Source organism: Pithys albifrons, chromosome 10, assembly GCF_047495875.1.
Source record: "Pithys albifrons albifrons isolate INPA30051 chromosome 10, PitAlb_v1, whole genome shotgun sequence".
NCBI classification, from domain to species: Eukaryota; Metazoa; Chordata; class Aves; order Passeriformes; family Thamnophilidae; genus Pithys; species Pithys albifrons.
The window spans coordinates 17,044,044-17,065,156 of record NC_092467.1 but is presented as its reverse complement, the minus strand read 5'-3'; the positions used below and the strand labels follow the sequence as shown (position 1 = coordinate 17,065,156).

Sequence of the window (21,113 nt, the reverse complement as noted above, 5' to 3'; positions counted from 1 at the left end):
ACAACCTTTGAATAACCCAGGGAAATACCACTGAGGTTGGCTCCCCTTGAGAGCATGTAAAGAATATTTTGCACATGAAATACAGGAAGCAAAGCAATAGATAGGCAGGATAGTAAACACCCAAATCCTTGTCCTGCTGATATGCAGCCAACTATCTGCTCTAGCACAGGCAGACCCTCAGTAATGGAAACACAGTCCTACTCATGCGCCTCCAGTGCACCTGCAGTCAAGGGCACAACAACCCTCAGGGGCTCTGCTGCTACAGACCCTTGGGCTTGACTGTGCCCAAGCCAGGCTCTGTGCAGGACTGAACTGAGGTTGTGCCTTCACATGTAACAACTAAATGCTCACAGGATCAGAGCTCTGGACTTCAAATTAGAGTGCAAACCAGCAGCATTTAACTAAATATATTTACTGGTTTCTGCAAGAAGCCATGATACTGAGAAGTCAACCAAAGCCAATGGATAAAAAAAGATGAAAACCAGGGAGGACACACAAAATCAAAACCTGCATTTAATACACACAATTCCCACTGAAGTTTATGGGATATGAGGACAGGGCAGTGAGACAAAACTTGATCTACTGCTGTTGGCTCTGCACAACTTTAAATAAATGAATCACGGCACCAGTTATTAATAAATTGATATATACTTTATTATGCACAAGAGACTGAGATGACATGACACTGTGGTTATCAAAACTGTACAACTATGCATTTCCACAAGTCTCTGAAATACTGAAGGTAATATGAAAGACAAATGGGGTGTTCAGACTGGCCACAGGTATTAGCAAGTAAATTTCTCCCATTCTTGGATTTAAAAGGCATCTGGTATTTGCATCTTCAAGAAATATACTTATTTATTTAAAGGGGAGAATATTGTGTTTGGAACTGGTAGGAACATGGCAACAAAGATCTGATAACACCATGAACATCCCTACAAATGACAAACAGGGCAGAACAGTCACCTCATACGAGGAGCTGTCAGTACAACCAACAGTACAGTCTTCTTGTGAAGCATGAGGTAGATATACAAAACAGAAAGAACATACAGGACAGAAAGGGTTAGAAAAGGGCAGGGAGAAGGTTACAATCATCAGCATCTACAGACATTTTGCACAATCCATTTCCACATGGAAAATGCTACAAAAATAGCCTAACACAGAAAGATCTGACCTCTTGAGACATGAATATAGTAATGTCCAAAACCAAATGCTGTAAAACGTTAAAGTTAGTGAATAGACAAAACATGACAGAAGAAGCAGTCTTACTTTGGAGTTTAAGTACATTACTAATAGCTTTTAAAGGCAGAAGGTGTCCCTTTTTAAGCCAAATCCTCCCATTCTTACATAAGAAGTTCCTTTGCAGTTGATTCCACCATGCTGAAATGAGTCCCTGACTCCATGCTCCGAAACCTCTGCTTTCCCATCCTCCTCTGGGACAGCAGCATCTCACTGGCCTGCACACCCTACGGGACGTGCCCAGGGAGGCTGCAGGGAGACACCACCTTGGACAGAGGTGGGAATCAGTAGCTTGGTGGTTCTGCAGTCGGGAGCTTTGCCACACCACACACAAACTCGCAGCAGAGACGAATGGCTGCTATAAAAATAGAGCTTATAGATGTATCAGTACTCTGAACTGAGGGCAGCTTAACAGCTGCTGAAAAGTACTATACATTTTTGTAATAAACCTATTAACTGGCAATGCCCAGGTTTGGCTCTCTCTATTGAAGCAGAAATGGCTGATCCATCTGCTAAGTAATTATATGTCATTCTGGTAACCTCCAATAGACAATTAATTCAAGTGGATTAAAATTTCTGAATTAAATAGCTGAGGTCACCAAGTTCAGTTAATTTAAACTGTATTTCATATACAAGTCAACAAATCAAATCTTTGACCTTTATATATTTTTGGTTTATGAAATGGTAAATATAAATCTGTAAATTAATTTAAAATTACAGTAAATTTTTGATTTGAAAGATTGATAATGCAGCATGTTTCTCTCAAAAATATACAATTATCTATTTTACACAGAAGTTTTCAACCTGTCCATTCCAACAACCAAATCTAATACTTCCTATCAGAAACCACTTATTAAAATATCTGAGGAAGAAAAGGGTTAAAACAGGGAAAAGAATTTACAAAATATGTAAATTTCACAGTAATTGAAATTAAACATTTCATATAGAGTAACTTACATTTATCTAAAACATTTAAATATATCTTTATACAGAAATTTAATGTAGTAAAATATAGCTATGATTGAACTTAAAGACTAGTCTTCTTTGAAGACATCTTTAAAGACTTTACACATAGAATATGCTTATACAATACATTCTGCTGAAGGTTAGGCAAAGCGCTTTCTTTTCAGCCACACAGGTAGCACATTCATCCCCCCACCTCGCAACAGAGCCAATCCTGCACGCCCTTACGCACGGGACAGCTACGCTAACGTGACACCCCATCCCTGCTGCCAGGACCACTCACTGCCCTGCTAACACAAAGCATTTCTGCACATGTCACTCTGTGCACCAACTACCTGCACGTACACTGGGACCAGCTGTGGTGTGCTGAGTCGAGCATGTGCTTCTATCAGCAAGGACGAGGCGTGTAGTTACTCATACACGTAAGTGCTTGCAGGATTGGTTACAGATTTGCTTTAAAGTGAGCAATGCTCTCTGCCTGATCCACTTGCATCTCTTGCAGATCTTGCACTTTGACCATCCTGCCATGCGCAAGGCACAAGTGTAAAATCAACAAGAAATCTGCAGCTCAGACTTCAGAGCAGACAATCACTTGAGTGTAATCAATTTCCTTCCTCTCTTGCAGAACACAGGTAACTTTCACTAAAAATATTTATCTCATTTTTAGAGGAAAAAGTGCTCTTTTTTCCTCAAAGGAGAGGAATCAGTAGAACACATTACAAAGTGGCAACTAACAGTCAAACTATTATACATTAAAAGTGTCTTTTTTTCATTTGGCATCAATTTAAAGGCCAAGATAAGGCAATGACACTAAAAAATATTGTGACAATTAGTACCTTTCTGCCATTTCCATACTCCAATACTACTTTGGGACTATCCAATTGAATGGTCGAACAACAGTTTGATACAAACAACTGTACAACTATCTTCAGAAAATAGCTTCACTTTGATAGCAGTATTCTGCACAGACAACAGGCTCTACTGTATATTTTTTGTTCCCTCAAACCCATCTCTTATTTCATAGGGCTAGCTAAAGGATTAGAACCAAATCAGCTTCTTTATCTCCTCTATCTTCTATAAACTGAAGAGACATTTTTTATTTATATATATATATATATAAACATTCTGCATTTTGTGTGGAAGGGACACTTAGTTAATTTCCAATTGTTAAAGTGGTAAGTCAGGCTCTGTATACCTAGGTACACATCTATTTGCATAAAGACATTGTCATTAAAGATACACACACACCTATGTTAGTGCACAAGACCATTCTTTGTCTTAATGTTTGTGTGTGTCTGTATTTGGTATAGTAGATTAAAAAAATCTCTTATTAAAGAGCTTTGGCCCAAAAAACAAGAGATGGAATGTTAGTGTGCTCTTTTCCAATTAGCAAGTCAATGCATATTACAACAAAAATACCTGGAACAAGCTTGAAGTTACAAACACAATAGGAAAGCAAATGAGATGCTGTAGCTGTAAGCTGAACAAAATAAAGATTACTCAAAAGGGCTAAATGTAGCTGAAATAATAAAATGTTATTAACCAAAGAGATCTGACCTTGAGTCTTTCTTGCTTAGATAAACAGAAATCCCTGGAAACAAAATCATCTTTGTTCTGCTTATCTTGTGTAGTGACAGGGCAAGGGATAATGACTTTAAACTCAAAGAGAGCAGGTTTATATTGGATATTATTATGAAAAAACTCTTTACTGTGGGGGTAGGTAAGGCACTGCACAGGCTGCCCAGAGAAGTTATGGATGCCCCATCTCTGGAAGTGCTCAAAGCCACATTGGACAGGGCTCGAGCAACTTGGTCTAGTGGAAGGTGTCCCTGCCCACAGCAGGGGGTTTGGAGCTAGATAGTCTTTAAGGTCCCTTCCAACCCAAACCATTCTATGATTCTATGAATTCCCTTAATGAATACTTTGTGTCAATAAGTAGGTTCAGGGAAAGAAAAACTGTATAGACAAGCAGCATATTTCCAAACTGGCACAGATTTCACATTGAGGGGTCCACAGACCCCCTAGAACAGGTTGCAGTACTGTACAGTTAGTAGCTTTGTCACATGTAGCATAACATGCTAACAAGATCCAACCGGCTGTGTTCACTCATGCATTGTGTAATCATACACACACACACACACACAGAGTGGCTTTCCCAAAAGAAAATAATTTTTTTTTCCCTGTAGAAAAATCCCGCCTCATTTTTTTTAGAAGCAACCAAAGCAACCCTTTTAACTTTAAAAAGCTGATGTCCACACACAGTCCTTGGAACCTGTGTGCTCCCATGCTGCTCCTCAGCCGTGTCCTCCTGGGTTAGGTGGCACTGCTGCTGGAGCAGGGGGTGCTCTGCGTGCTGCCAATGCTGTGAGCGGCACTGCTGTTCTCAGAGGCTGGCAGGGACGTAGGCACCTGCTGTCTTCCTGCTGTTTCCCCTGAGGGAAAAGAAAGAGAGAAAGTGGGGTCAGGAGAAGGGAAACTGAAAACATTAATTGCCATAGGAAACAGTAATCCATTCCTTCCCAGTTGTCCTCTTCTAGTGCTCTGTATTTCCATGCAATTAATACACTGGGGGAGAGACCTTAAACAGAGTATTGCTGAAAACATTACTAGACTTTGACATCTTAACATTGCTAAGCACCTCAGGAAAACAACATTGCTGTTTCCTTGAGTATTTTAAAAGCAGCTGATGGAAACTGCCAAAATAGACACTGTCTACCTTCTATTGTCAGCTGTCACTCAAAAGGTTCCCCTTGCACAACTCAGACCACTTCAGCTTTGCTGTCTCCAGGAAAAAGGCCAATGAAATGCAGGCTTTAGTTTCAATGCCAGTTTATAGAGCAGCACATTTACTAAAAGTGGAGCGGAAGACAATGTTCTTCAATCAGCTAGATACCACAACCTAAGACATGGCCAGTTTTCTTCATGTAGAAAAACAACAGGCTATCCTTAAAACTTGATTTACTCCTAATGTAACATGCAGGAAGTTCCCCTACAGCTATTACAGCATGTGCAGCACTTACAATCTGTAATGAGAACATGTCTCACCATTTCTTTTTAATTGTTTACTGACAATAAATTAAAAGCTCTTCAGTATTTAGATTGCCAAATCAAGTGCTAGAACTTAAAGCCAGATTTATGGCCCATGGTAAAACCTAGATTTCTGTCTGATTTCCTTTTGCACCTGTGGCTGGGATTCTGTGTGAAAAATCCAGCTCTCAACTAAGCTTAAAATTAAAAATTGTTCCATTATGTCAGTGCTCAAAAGATCATAATGAGGTCACACAGGAAACCATAACTGGGCATTTTTTAGGTTACAGTGCTCAAATCTGTAACCTTAGCAATATTACAAAATAGTCTCTTCAAAACACATGGCAAGACTTAAGTTTATATAATGTGCACTGCAGCTGCCCCCTCCCTTGAGCTCATCTCTCAGGATGTGAACCTGCTTCATGAGTTTATAGTGACGCAGCTTTCCTGCTTCACATAATTCTGTGTTATCCAAACCCTGATGGGTCAGGTTTGCAGAGTCCAGTTTTATTTCCATGTTCAGGATTTGTTAGAGATCCATTCTGCTGAAGAGTGACTGCTTCAGTGACAGGCTGAAGGCCAGAGGCAGAGCCTGCATCCAGAGGGTTCCCGTGCAGGGACGAGGCAGTTTCCTCCCGCAGGAGCGGCTCTGGCACATCCCCATGCCCTGTGTGCTGCTGCCCAGCTGCCAGAGCCCAAGCTCCTTGGAATGCGGCTGCGAAGGAAGTGTGCCTTTAACGCTTTGTGGCTCAGGCCACAAAATGTCCTCCTGCAGGCTGCTCAGAATTCTGAGGTCTGCTACAAACAAGGGAGGTCTGAGAATTTCTCACAGCAGAGGTTGCACGTGCTTTGTGTAATGGAAACCAGCAGGTTTGCTGCTAGCTCAAGCCAGAGCTGAAGTGCACATAAGGCCCCAGAATGCACAGCTCTTGCCTTACACCCCACTGGTTTAGGAATGAGGAGGAAAGAAGGGATGGGATGGGACAGGACAGAAAAAAACAACAAACTACTAAACCACATCACCCAGGAGACCAATGAAACTTCTAAAAAGAGGGTGAGGATCTTGCTTTTAAATTCAGCATTCAGTCTAGCATTTACTCCTGTGAGCAGAGTTTGAGGGTTTTTTTCCCAGTGTAATAAATAACTACATAGCTCGTCCATGAGCAGTAAATTTCTGCTCATAGGCAGCAGGTCAGAATCTACCCCCAGTCATCTGCAAATAAATCAAGTTTCAGCTCTAACTTGCTTTGGAAATGGTGTTGCAATGCATCAGAATAAACTGTATAAAATCAAAGTCTGTGTCATCATGCTGTAAAGGCTTTCATAAGCCTTGTTTGGATGTTTCTTCCCCTCGCGACTTGCTCCATTCTGCAGCTGTTTGTGTACAAGTCTTCCTTCCTTTTGTACTACAGGATGTATTTATATGGCAGTGATAAGCAAACTCCCTTTCATTAAAAGAAAACAAGGGTACACAAGCATCAGAAAGCAGTGAGGGGAGGCAGCAGACCCCCAACCCCAGCGCAGAAGCTGCTCAGGTGGTGCAGAGAAGGGCGAACGCGGCGCTCCCCCTGCGCTCCCCCGGCAGGGCCCCCCGTCCCCGCCTCCCTCCCCACAGCTCTGCTGTCACCCGTTTTACAAACCACATGGTTACACAGCCTTGGTCAGCCTCAGCAATCCGTATGAATATAAATTCATTTATAAGCTAAACACACGTTGTTTTGATTTTACGGCAAAGCAAAATCGCAGTGCTGGAGTCCCTGCACAAGCCCAATGACTCGCTCTCCCCTCCTGGCTCCTCTGGAAAGTGTCCTGGGAGGCACCTTCCCTTCTGTTTGGGTTGGAAGACTCCTTCCTTCCACTGTAACTCAATGGTCCCTGCAGCACCGCATTTCTAGAGCAAAATCAGCAGCTCTGATATATGACAATCACTCGTTGAACCATAACAAATTCTCTATGTCCTCAAGGAACAAAAAAATCTAAATCACAGTGATGTTATGAACACAGCCCAACAACTACATATGGACTGGCTGATTTCTCCTGTATTTTATTTCCTCAACACCTAGCTAATCTGTAGCAAAGCTTTTTTAAAAAGAATATTCAAGAAAAGGATGTAAAGAAATGTAAACTAACACCAAAGAGGCATTCTCCATCTGTCTTTTTCATGTAAACAGCTTCATGTATCTCATGTTACCAAACTAGAACTGCTCAGAATGGACATGTTTCATCTATTGACAGTAAACAAGCTTTTACCCATCTGAATGCAACAACATGCACTTTATTATTCACACTTAGGAAAGCTGCCAGTTGTACTCCCTGTCCAGGAAGTCTGAATGTTTGCTTTTCTATCTCCATTTGCCAAATATAATTGGTTGCTATGTCTGTTTACTTTAAATCAGAGCCCATAAAAAAAAAGGGAGAAGTGGGGGAGGAGGTACGCTTTTAACTTCTTGGATTTTGGAACACTTTATCCTCTTAACTTGCAACACTGCCTGAAGGAGGAAAACGCGCTTCCGAAGAGAATGTGGGGACAGATGTTTCTAACGCAGTTCCCAAGGTTTAACAGTCTTGTTAACTAGTCAGACTTACGCCTGTACCTTCCTAAACATACTCAATTATCCCTATTAAGAGAGATATTACACAGTTAAATTTTGAAGGGTTTCTGCATCCATGCACACTGCAAAATTTTTGCTTCTTCATAAGACCCCCAGGTAAATAGCCTTAATTATGACAAATTCCTGCTACTTCCCTTTGTCCTTGGGTCTTCTCCAGGCAGGATCAACACCTTTCACATCCTTTAACTGACTAGAGAAAGGATCAAAAGTACAGTCTTTTTGCAGCAAAGTGGGCTAAAATTCCTCCTCTGCTGCACTAATTTTAGCTTCCCCTCTCTCTTTTCTTACTACCCATGTATATTAGAACATCTGTACCCCACAAGTGAATTGCTTCAGAGAATCTGGAGTACTCCAAAGCACAATTTTGATGCTTTAGCAGAAATTTTTCGTGACCGAACTCAGCAAAAGCGCTACATGAAAAATTCCACACAACAATTCTTGTTCAATACCTGGAGATGAAATTCTACCTATTTTGTATTTCCTTTCTGCTATTACTTGTTTGAGGTTTTAATGTCAATGGTCTATTAAGAGAACAAAAGAGCTCATTCATGTAACACACTGTTACCAGCAGAGATATACTGATAAAAGTGTTTTGGTAAATCTCCTTACTACTGGCAAAAAGGTGGCCTCTTGCTGCATTGCATACAGCACCACAGCAACAAAAGTATCTCGCTTCACACATCCCAAGTTGCCATTCTACCACCAGTAGCTTTTATCTGTGCTCTGAGGATCAGCAAAATACAGTTTTAGAATGAACTCATATTTTCCAACCTTTGGTCTAAATCTTGTGTTAGAAACCCAGTACTGCTTGCAACAAAAGATGAGATTTCAGAACAAGATTCAGCAATGTATAAATTCTCTAGTGGCAAAAGACAGGCATTCTGTAGATCAAATTTAGATTGTATTTTTCCCCCCTCCTTATGTTAATAAATGTCTGCAGCCAGCTCTAAAATGTTTCCACTGCAGCTGGATTATCTTGTCTGCCACAGCAGTTGTCCTCTAAGAGGCTGTCCTTGCCAGAGCCTTGGCTGCACTCTGCTGCAAGTTGTGCTTTGTGGATACAAGATACTATGCACAGAAAAATTACATGCACAGGAACATAGGTTCACTTTCACAGTCCTTTGAAAATCTGAACCAGATAACTTCCTGGATAATTTTTATAATTTCTATGATCCTCTAATCTGATGAGTTACAGTGTCCCTTTCCTTTATTTTCATTTATTACTTTTTGTCTGTCCTTTTCCTCCACTTATTTTCATCTCTCAAATACAAAGCCAGAGCAGCTGCCCTCTCCACTACTTGTATACAGTGACTATAACTGATGTATTTTGCTAGTTTAATTCATTTAATGGAATTGATCCAAGTTCTATTGCAGCTGAAGGATTTATCAGGTTGGATACCCAGAGTTCCTTGACTACAGACACACAACGTGTGTCTATAGATGGTTTTGTATGTGAACAGAGACTGAACTTGCACCAATGCAGGACCAAATATACTAACAGTTGTTTCAAGTTTTTTTTTTGTTAATAAATGTTACCTATATAGAAATTCCATTCTTAACTTAGACATTTACTCACTGAAATTGCACTTACTTTTCTTCCACAAGGTTTCAGTAGTCTATGAGACACAATTTTATACAATTTATATATATTATCACCAGCTTTAAATTTTCCACATTTGCCTCAATTCCAAACAAGTTTCATACACAGCTGATGCATTGAAAAGTATTAAACTGCTTATACAAAATTGTTGTACTGCCAACTGGAAAAAAACCCCACAGCCTTTTTTCCCAAATTAACATAAGCTCCTTGGTCATAATATTTACAGGAGCTCTGACCCAACAGGGTCAGATTCTCACTCCTGAAGAGCTTCCATGAGGCTTTAGATGACAAAAAAATATATCCTGTAGTGGGCTACAGGCAAATTTCACTGTTCAAGTAGCTCTTGAACAGTGCTCTTGAACAGTAATTGACCTCTCATTCTCCCCACCTCCCAGAATTGTTGGTAGGGTCTTGAGAGGTTAATGTGGAAGTAGATGGGAGCCGAGCATGCTCTGGGATCCTGTGATATCCCATAATCCACAAGCAGCCAAGGCCACATAGTGGGAATCCAAGTGCCAGCAGCGTCCAGTTTTTGGCTGTACTACCTTGCAGACAACATGCAAGAGAAAGCTCCTAAAACTCCCTCTTCTTCCAATACAGTGCTCTAGTTTTGCTAACTTAGTTTAGTATGGGAAAAAATAATAAGGAGATACTGGAAAATTATCTATGCATAGAGCTGCATCAATTTAGACACATTCCTGGTTATTTAGTCGGGCACATTAAGTTAGATTACACACAACTTCTACCAACTTAAGGTAATTGAAGAATGGAGAGAAGAGTAAATAATTGTGGCAAAAATTTCATGCAATCAAGGCCCAAGAAAAATTTTCAAGTTTAGTTATATTCAGAATATGTCTTTATAAATAAAGCATTTTTTAACCATTTGGCCCACTCCTTGTACATATAAGCCTAATGAAGTACCTGCAAAAAAAATTTAAAAAGCAATATGGAAACAAAACAGGATCCATTAACCAAAATGTTAAGTAAATTTCAAATACAGAGATACTACCAATGATAATGCATAAGCCAGAAACACTCGGCTTTGATCATGTCCCAGGTGAGTTTTCAGGATTTGTGTTTAAAATTATTTCAGCAAATTTTACATTATAATGCATAACACCTCCCTTTAGGGAAGGGCAGGTATCAGTTGGCTGATACACAACACAGGCTTATGGGAGGAGCTGCTGGAAAGCTCCTAGTAAGGAGAGAGGGCAAGGAAAAGAAGCCCAGGACAGCCATTGCTGGCTCCTCTCCCCTTCCCTCCCACCTTGCAAGAGTTAAGCCCACACCACGCTTCCTGCTGCATGACATGGACTGAGCTCCACAAGAGCCCCGAACCCACCTGTGCGAGAGTAGATGAACCAGAGCGCGCCTGTCAGCAGGGCCCCAATGACAAAGGCTGCAAAGGCAATGCCCACCACCGTCAGCGTGTCCAGGCCATAGAGCACGGCTAAAGGGAAACACACACAACACAAGGACTTCTTATTTTCAGTAGCAGGTACCTTTCTACAAAAATAAACCCTTACATTCTATAGGAAGAGTTTTTTAAAAATCCATAGTTAATTAAAGCACCATTTTAAGGAACAAACTAGTAAATTCTGCATCAAGGAAATAAAAGCAAAGCTTTCAGAAGAGTGGCTTCAGTTCAACCAATTATTCCACATCACAAAGCAAAACCCCAGCTCAACACACCCAAATTTGGAAAACATTGCAAAAATTAAGCATTTTCAGTTGGCTGTTAACAACTTACTTTCAATTAAATATTTATTTATCTTAAAAGTGTGTTTTAAAAAGGCTGATATTTTTGGCAGAAGATGCTTTTCATTTAAATGGCCTATCATTCAAGCAAACTTTGCCCTACATCTCAAGTTCAGCCTGAAATCTAGGTGGAGAACGGAACTGCTATTAAAAGGGAAGAGATGCCAGCAAAAAGTCAGTGAAAACATAAATAGAAGCAATTGTTTTTCACATTTGGCAATGCTTTCAATAACTGAAATTAATTCCAGAACACAAAAATAGAAACACACAAACACATGCAAATCACTTTCTAGGGGAAAGGTTCTTTTGTAGGACCAGTGCAAAGGTAACAGCATCTGGTTCCTTGATGTATTGCCCCCTAATGCTGACCATCCACATAGAAAAGATTTCAGCTTCTGTGTTTTACTTTTTGCTAATTAGAAATACTTCAAAAAACTATAAGCAGTCTTTCAGCAGTCATTAGGGATATTTCTTCTTACAAAACTGATTCCTAGTTTTACTATTTTTAATGTCTCCTAGTGCACAAAATGGCTTAGGACAGTGAATTCTACTGACTACTCTGGCAAAGAAATGAGCTGACAATCTCAGTAGTATTCTTCAGTGGAAATGCCACTTCTCAGAACACAACCAACACCCTGACCTTAGACAACTTTGCACCCAGCAGACATCCCTAAGGACACCTCCTATCCCCTTCTGATAAATGTCTTCTCCAGCAGTTCCTGTTGGCAAGGACCTTCAGGCCCCATTTCTGCGTACCTGCGACCCAGTTTGCATATGCAACACCTGACAGATAATGATCTAGAAGGTTTTTCTCTCATTTCTTCCATGAGACTACTTCTGGTTCCTTTGGCTACTTCCAGTCATTCAAAACGGAAACAGAAAAGACTCTCCTAAACAGAACTGTTTTTTCCATCAGGCACCAGCCAGCATCCTTTCCTCTTAGGAAGAAACTTAGTGGAGAGAAGAAAGTCCCATGGAGAAGTGTCAGAAGCATAATTTCTCACTGCCCTTACTATTTTGGGCAAATTTAGTCTTGAAGACATAGGGACAGGAACAGAGGAAAAAACCTTCTTTGCCCTTCCTCTTCTAAATTCCCTTTTCTCCATTCATTCTCGCTTTTGGCTGCAACTCATCTGCACCTTCCTGTTTATTACAGCCTTCCAGTGCTGCTCCTTTTCTGGGTCATTAACAGACCCTGATTAATTCCCTACACCAGAAAAACCAAAGAAGTGAATCCGTATCAAGTCAGTGATCTCATCTACAGCATGTTAAGCATGAGTGCCAGAGTAACTGGGAATGTGGCCAGCTGCAGCACAGGATAACAGTGAGGCTTGGAATAAGGCATAGGTAGGACACAGAAGTACTGTAGGATCTTTGCTGCTCAAACACTGGTATTGGGAAGCAGTGGCCTTATCAGAGAAGCAAAAAATAATGCACATGTAGCAGCAAATGAACTTGCTAAGGCTGAGAATCTCAATGAAGTTTTCCCAAATTTGATTATCACACACATTAAAAGTCACAGAATTTCTCTCTAAATGCTGATGGGAACCTCTTAATCAGCAACTGAGTTCTCAGAATTACACATGTACACTCTCATAAAGCTTAAAGATCATTTTCTTATCTAATGCTTTCTAATATTTAAAGCTTAAAAGAGATTGGTTTAAGAGTTACTTACGTGGCTGTCTCACATTTGGCTTTGGAATGGAAGGATCTAATTTAAAACAAAACAACAAAAAAAAGTGTCACAAAACATTAATCAGCTCAAGTTCCACGTACAGCCTACAAACTATGCAGGTTCTGATCTGACAAAGACATCTATTGAAATTTTTACAAACCAGGAGCTTCAAGAAAACCACCCCAAATTCAATAATCTCACTCATCTCAGAAAAATTCTATTTCTATACTAATTATTCCTCAAGGGACCCTATCTACAGTATCACTCATGCATCACATACTTTGTTGGCAAATACACTGCAGCCTTTCCCAACTCAGATGTCATCGGGTGTGACCCACAGTAACTCTGGTTATGTGGAGCTCTTACAGAGCAGAGACTATGAGGGCTGTTTTAAGGTGATTACATTCATGTGACTTCTCACTAATCCCAAACCTGAGACACCAGGAGCCTAAATCACACACACACACACACACACACACACACACACACACACACACACACACACACACACACACACACACAAAGATCAAACACTGCCTATCACCTCTAAATAGTGATTTTATGGCACAACACACACTGCTTTGTCCAAATTGCAGGAATATGTATTGATGTACACATTTTCCTGAGTCCTACTTGGCATTCTGACTTGGAAGTTGTGTGGGTTTTTTAGTTTGGTTTTTTCATTATATATAAGAAATAGAAGATCATAGCTATTGTATCAAAGCTATTATTCTTGGCAAGAACATCAAATATCATCACCGTTATCAGCATGTAACAGAAAGAGACAAGTAAACAAAGGTTTAAAAAATTAAGAATTTTCCCTTCTTTTGCTTCACTAGCTTCTCTTATCTTTCTCCAAGAATGCCACCTCAAACAGAAGAGCTAAAGATTCTGGCTTCAGACCCAAGGAGCTATTTGGTTAGCTGCAGTTTGATTCTGGATTGCCCAGTAACTCAGGGATCTCATTTAAATTCCAGCATATCTGACTGTGTTCAGTGCAACAGATGTAAAAGGATTTGACTCAATTCTTGTTTTTGTATCTCTAGCAATTGAAAAAGTTTAATTGCCATGCAAACATAGCAGCTCAAAAACTCCTGAAAATAAATACATTTATTTACTCAAAGTGTTCTTAAACCAAGACTATGCTTCTAACTTCAAAAACCGAAATGGCAGCACTAAACTTCCAGCATTATCTATGAGACCATTAGGTTCTGAGATATGAGACACGTGCCTACAAAATCTAAAAAACCATTTCATTCTTAAACTGCATTATTGTCTCGTTCTAACACATGAGTGTCTTGCAGATCACTCTTGGCAGATGACAGGAAAGAGATGGAACAGTAGTAGGAAACAGGTGAGAACATAGAGGGTTGTGTGGGTGTGCATGCACAAATAAGCTGGAAAATCATCAAACAAATGTAACAGCAACAGTATAACTGAATGTAAGATTTGTGAGGAGGGCTGGACTGAAACCAAGGAGCAATGACAAGTACAAACATGGGTAAGGGCACTATAAGATTGTCCAAGCACTCCACTAGCATATCCCAAGTGCCAAAAGAATTCCCTTTGATCTGAGGGGGAAATGAATTTTCCTGCTCTTCCTATCACTGGCTTCTCTACAGAGAATAGAAAATCTGCTAATGATAAGCTGTGTAGCCCATTATCAATTCTCTCCAATCATCCAGTTCTTACATGTACTTTATTTTGGTATGCTCAGAGCAACAATAGCAGTGAGAACCCTTGAGGTACATGAAAAACATCTAATTTAGAAAAAAGAGTACCCAGCCTTTAGAATTATTGTAATTTTCTATACTTTTGTAGGACAGAGGCACTTGTTAGTTGCCCACCTGACCTCCTTTCCATGACCTGTCTCCTTTTGCAGCAGAAATGCTTATCTACAAAAATGTGAACAATGACAGTGGTAGATTATTTCGACAGAAGAACATCTATTTCCTGTCATTTAAATGGCCATCCATATTCTTTTCTTGAAGAGGGGGAGAGCATGTGTGTGAAATGCAGGAATGCAAAGGGAAAGAACATGGCATGGAGTTAGGTTTTAGACACTTCCACTGGGATCTGGTGCAGTAATATAACCAATCAGCTGGTAAATAAGTAACAAAATTAGGAGGGAAGGAAGAGTTATTCCCATTTGGATATACTGTTGTGATTTCTAATAGTCAATGACAGCAATAAACTTCTGTCTGAAGCAAAAAAAGACACCTTTGCAACAACCAGTTCTGACTTTTGAAACGTCAAGCGTGTGACTTTCACATGTGGCTGCTGAGCAGATCAAAGGGCAGCCCCTCACACAGTGCAGTTGGTAACAATGAAAGCTGGTCTGTCTCCACCAAAGAAAATGGAGAATGGCTCTGAGAGGTAAATTCTCCTGTTCAGTAACATGATACAATTTCTTCTCAGAATCTTAAGTTCACGTATTGGCCAACGATGGCATTTGGCTTTAAGAAAGGGGTTTCTTGATTAACTGTAGAACAACTGCACACCAACAAAGCTACGTTGTTAATATGCCACTCTGTATTATGTCTTAAAGCTGCGATATGCTGGGGAGATTTCCATCAAATATCCCACAATTAGAGTAAATCACCCACAATGCAACAAAATACTCTATCACACTGTTGTCTTGTAATTAATCTTTATAAATTTAGATCGTCTTTGCACACTAAGACTTTGTACCTCTGACAAAGAGAACATTCTGAGTGGATGGGAGCTGTGCACAATGCTCCACACATCACAAGGGCAAGGGAGCTTAGAGCATGAGTCTGTTTATTGAAAGCTGAATTTCAGTTGCGGTTCATTCCCAATTGAAAACCCACCGAGATAAAATGAGTTGAGCAAAAAGAAAACACAGAATCAGGCCCAAAGCACAGTTTTAATTATAGCACTGTGACAGATCAAATACTTGCCTTTAATTCATACTGGATTTGATCTGTATTAACAAATTTGTAAAAAAAACCCCCAAAATTAAATATAAGCTGTCTTGCAGAGTTAGAAACAGTTGTTGCTTATGTCCCCTAGCAATGCTGTATGGTACTTTAAATTGCTGGATGACTAAAAAGCATGCCCTGTACAACAGAGATTCTGATCCCCATCCTCTTGCTCTCCAAAAAGCATTCCAAAGGTCAAACAGCCTTTGAACACTATTGGAATACTTCAATGTGAATGTGAAGCCACTTAAGTTTCATATTAAATTACCGCAGTAATGCAAAAAGAAGACCTAGTGTACAAACATTTCCTCCTATGTATTCATCAAAACATGACTGATCCTGTTGTCAGAGTGACCTTCTAGGAAAAACTTTAAAATTAAATGAAACTGTGAAAACTTCTTATCACTCACAGGGTATATTCTTAAACTATAATATAGTCTCATCATGTTCATAATGCACTTCAGTTCTGCAAATCCTTCAACCAGTTACTAACCACACTCATTTTCTTTCAATAAAGATTACATGATCAAGCAAGTCCCACTTTTGTGCATATCATCTTTTGCTCTTAGTAGTTTAACTGTCTGATGAGTCTCCAGTGGCCACCTCTTTGCTTTACAAACTAATTAGGCTTTAGCATCCTCAATACTTTGTAATTCCACTGCTACTATTCCTAAATTTATATTTACAAGCACAATAAATACATGTCAAAGCAGGGAGTAGAGCAGTTACTTTGATCTCTGGGCACGAAGAAGTTGCTGCAAGTATTCCTGCTACATTCATAGTTCCAAACCCCATAATATTTTGCAGTACAGCATTCCCTTCCCTATGCCTGGCAAAACCACATGTCCAGAGATCCATACAGTTGGAAAACAGCAATGAACTGCCATGGTGACTGCTGCCAGAGAAATGACTAAGCAAGTAGCCTCTGACAGACACAGTATCACCACAAGATTACACAATACTTCCTCATTTCAGGCAGCTGTATGTTACACAATATAATATACATAGGTTTATTAAACAGTTCAAGCTCATTCTCATACCTTCTTGTTTTCCTTCATGTGTTATTACAAGAGGCTTGGTGAAAGTTTTCTTGTTGTGCATCATGGCCAAGATCATATCCACATTGAGAGAGGTGCAAGCTTCATCAGGAGGAACGCACTGCGGGTGGAAGGCACAGTGTGTGAGGCCTCAGCCACTGCCTGCCACAACAGCTGTCCCATTTGCACCACCACCTCATAACCAGCTTTATCCTATATGAGTTACCTGAGAGAACCTCCAAACAGACCTCATGTAACATACTGGCAAAGCTAATTCTTAGCTGTGTTTCAGGATGAAACCTTTGCCTTTGTTAAGGATTCCTTAACCTTTATGAGATTGTTACTATTACACTTACATGGTAGTAATTATTTTATTTTAGAATAATTTTTTAAAAAGAAATCTGGGAGCCAAAACTGTCACCACCAACATATGTTGATAAACAATGACAAATCATCTTTAAAAAATACATTTTAAGTGGAATGTGCATAAGCCCCAAATCAAAAATAAATTCCGAATTCTTGGAACACAATCTTTAACAACTAATTTACAGACAATTCTATTAGTTATAAAGCAAAATTTGGCAATTCTCTTTTGTAGCAATGAAATTACAATATTATCTGATATTACATATGTCTGAAAATTAAAACTAACATTGTTTGTGCTTTGGCTATGGATGTGATATGGATAGCAAAGATCAACCTGAACCAGCTGGGTAACAAAAATTAAGTTTCTATTTGTAACCACATTATGAAATTTAAACAGAAACTCTGAATTATGTAATCAAAATGCATACTATAATACCTCTTCTCTACTAAAATACTGAGACTAGAGATATCATGTTCATTACATGAATTCCGCAGAAAACCATTTATCCACTTCAGAGGTCAGATCAGAAAAATACCTTATTTTCATCTAAATAATAAGTTTTGACTTTAATAAATTACTGACCTTTGGCAGTCCTTGAGTATCTTTGTCTTTATTTGTACACAAAGTCAACTCGCAGTGAAGAAAGAGCAGTGAGATGTTGAACATTGGTTTAAACACAAAGCTAAATCTTTTTTTGTCTTTCTGTGCATGTGGTATTGGAAAGTTCAACTTCTCAATAGTGTAGAATTTAACAGATTCATCTTTAGGACAAATGTTTTCTATAATGGTATAGTCAGACATTCTATCTGGATTCGAAAATGGGGAAACAAAGCATGTTTGAATGGCAAAGCCCAAGGACCTGTCAGCTTTAGTCACAGACACCTGCATTAAAAAGAAAGAGGTGGTAAGATCTCAGAAATGACATTTTTAGTTCATATTTCATTAATATTTTCAACAATTTTTAAAGCAGTTTTCCAGTGCCATTTCCAATCGGAACTATTTTGATGGCTAAATGTTAAGAGTAAATTGAGAGACAGAAAACCTGTAGTTTCAAAATCAGCAGCTGTTTAATAGCATAACCCATCAGAAATACAGCAATCCCTTCTCTTTCTGAAAGCAGGTGAAAAACCCAGCCCAGATGAGGCACACAGGTAATGACTGCAATTGCCTGAAATGGCTCTGCTTCCCTCACACACAGGGGCTATCACAGAGCTGGACAGAAGTCAACCACTAATTCCATGTCTTTGTATCTGTTTGAAACTATAATGAAAAAGGAAAAATACAAAAGCAACAGGCACAATAGAGACCCCACTCCCAGCCATGACAGGAATGCAAATGCAGAGAGGAGGTCATGGGCTGATGTGTGGGTGGCATTCCTGGGCCGGGATGGGGGGGGAGCGGGGGGGTGGGTGGTGGTGTGAGGGAGCCTCCTAAAAAGCCACAATTTCTTGTGAAAGGATCCTTTTAGTTTATTGTAAGTTTGAAATTCATATTCTTTTATGAAAAATAATTGAGGATGCAAACTTCTGAGGCCCTGATGTTGCTTAGCTGGACTGGAATGCAGACAAATGCTACAGAATAATTAGAAGAAAAAAATAAATGGAATTTTTAACAAATGAGGCATGTAGCTCTTAATAAACAACAGAAGCATTGTATCTACCCATTAACACTGCCCAATGAAACAGTTCCACAAGAAATAATTTTCTTTTTCAGAAGAAATGTGCCTTATCTGTGTACTTAATCCATATGTGCCTCAAGGATTTTTAAGGAAGAGCCTGCCAGACTTTGTGGTTTATGCAGCAATTTTTTAATGCTCTGAGCTTTGCAGTGAATAAAGACATTTCTCATTTTTTCTCTCCCCCATGTGAGCAGCAATGAAACTAGAGATGAAGGGATGTGCTGAAGCATCTAAGCAAGAAAGACCATCTGAAAAGAACAGAAATAAAGATGGATAAACGAAAGTCAGCCACAAATAGTGACAGGAAACAAGCTGATGGTGCAAACTACTTAAAAACAAAGATTATGGGAAGGAGGACAGGCATACTACAGTTCATTAAATAAAAGGATGAATGGTATCTCAAGCAAGGAAAAGAACTATAGGAGGAAGGTGAGAAAATGACAGCAGAGAAGAAAGAAAAAAAAGCCCACAAAAGATTCAAACACACACAAAAAATTATTAGCACACAAGAAAAAGGGAGATAGAGAGTTCTTACTGATTATGACCTATTTATCAACTCCTCAAATATATTTGTTAATAACAAATGCAAAATAGAAACAAAATGGAAAAAAAAAAATGATCTTTGTCAGCTAAAAAAACGGAGTCACAGAAGTTCAAGACTGGTGTGTTTTTCAACATGCAAGAAGGAAAAACAGGAACAAAATACTTCTGCCAGGACAGGTGATGAAGAAATCAGAACATCTGTCTGAATAAAGAGCTCCAGAACCAGACAAATCCAGAGGGCTTTAAGCCAGGAGGATTCATCTCAGATCACTGAAGGAAGCAGTTTTAGCCAGACAAAAAAAAAAAAGAAGTGTCTTTTATAAACATATTCATAACTGAGTGTGACGTATTTTCATTTTGGTTCAACTGTCTTAAGTTCTTCTCACTGGGTAGAGAACAAGTAAGAAATACAACACACTGAAATCATGAAGAAAACTGCACCAATGTCAGATGTGCCACTGTGCTTATCATGTGCAATATGGGCTGACAAAGAGGAACTACCTTGGGCAGGAGAAACATGGCACAGAACTACTTCAGTCAATATACTGTTAACACTGATCTTATAAGCCCTTGCTCGCACCTTGTAATCTACTCATCTATGAACTGCAGATACTTGCTCATTGCCAAAGTTGTATTTATTACTGTCCACCATTATTTGAAAAATCCAAAATTCTGTTCACATGGCTAAATTTGGAAATACTGACTGTATTGGTTTGAAATTCCCCAGATTTCATAAGCAACTCAGCAACACATAGAAATATTATCATATGCAAAACACACCCGAAGACAAGGGTACTTGGCTGTTGAATTTACTTTAGTCTTACTTATCTAAATCTGGTAGATCTCTTGTATGGTAGCATTCAAAAGGATTGCAGCTGATGTTTTTAAGCAGATTGGAGAGGGACTAGAATCTGTATTAAGGGTGCAACCTGAGAACGCCAGCATATGAAAGACACATAGTTGCAATCATTTTTTGCATGTCAAGGGGGGGTTCAGAAATATTACCAAATAAAATGAACCCTGAAGTCTACACTGGGACATGGCAGTTCAGAGCAAGAGCCCAGAGACACCTTCAAGTGCACAGAAAAGCAGATTTGCCATGAATCACTAATTTACCTTGTAAGTAAAATTCATCCCTTTTGCACATATTTTTTCGGTTTTACCAAAATATTGTCCTACTTCTTACCCCAGTTTCTGTTCTCTGCAGCCACCATAATACGTACCTGTCTGCCTAAACCAACTGCTCAAAACCCTTAAAATGACAAGAAGAGATGTGGCTCAGCTGCATGGCCTTGCAAAGTGCTTCTGTTAGTTTGAAAGCCTTTTTCAGTTTGTTACCTCTACATATATTGGCCCATTCTCAGCAACAGAGAAGAGTCCTTGGGAGGGAGTAAGGAACAAATCTGTTTTAAACAGCTCCATGTTGAAGGTCACATTGGTGATGTGTGGTTCAGGAGGCCAGAACATGCCTCTCTCATCCTCTGGCTGGTGCAGTGTGCAATTAAACTGAAATGAAATAAATACAGTAACACTCTGAGTCAGGATAGTAGCTGGCTAAGGACAAATTTGGTGGGTACAATACAGGCCCACCCACATTCCATCTACTTAGTGTAAATCGTCAGCAGGGACACAAGAAACAGCAATGACAAGAAATGTGCTAAAAGACAAATGA

General features: G+C 39.5%; 1 protein-coding gene across 1 annotated transcript in view; it reads right to left on the bottom strand.

The window, feature by feature from the left end:
- Positions 1-635: 635 nt before the first annotated feature.
- The window catches only part of TGFBR3 (transforming growth factor beta receptor 3), a 109,269-nt gene continuing 88,791 nt past the window's right edge, over positions 636-21,113 (bottom strand). The window contains exons 12-17 of the mRNA XM_071564987.1: positions 20,780-20,947; positions 17,803-18,102; positions 16,857-16,974; positions 12,875-12,910; positions 10,784-10,891; positions 636-4,634 (exon numbers count right to left, since the gene is read on the bottom strand). Coding sequence (XP_071421088.1) covers positions 4,516-4,634; positions 10,784-10,891; positions 12,875-12,910; positions 16,857-16,974; positions 17,803-18,102; positions 20,780-20,947 — 849 coding nt within the window. The 3' untranslated portion in view covers positions 636-4,515. The remainder of the gene's footprint in view (positions 4,635-10,783; positions 10,892-12,874; positions 12,911-16,856; positions 16,975-17,802; positions 18,103-20,779; positions 20,948-21,113) is intronic.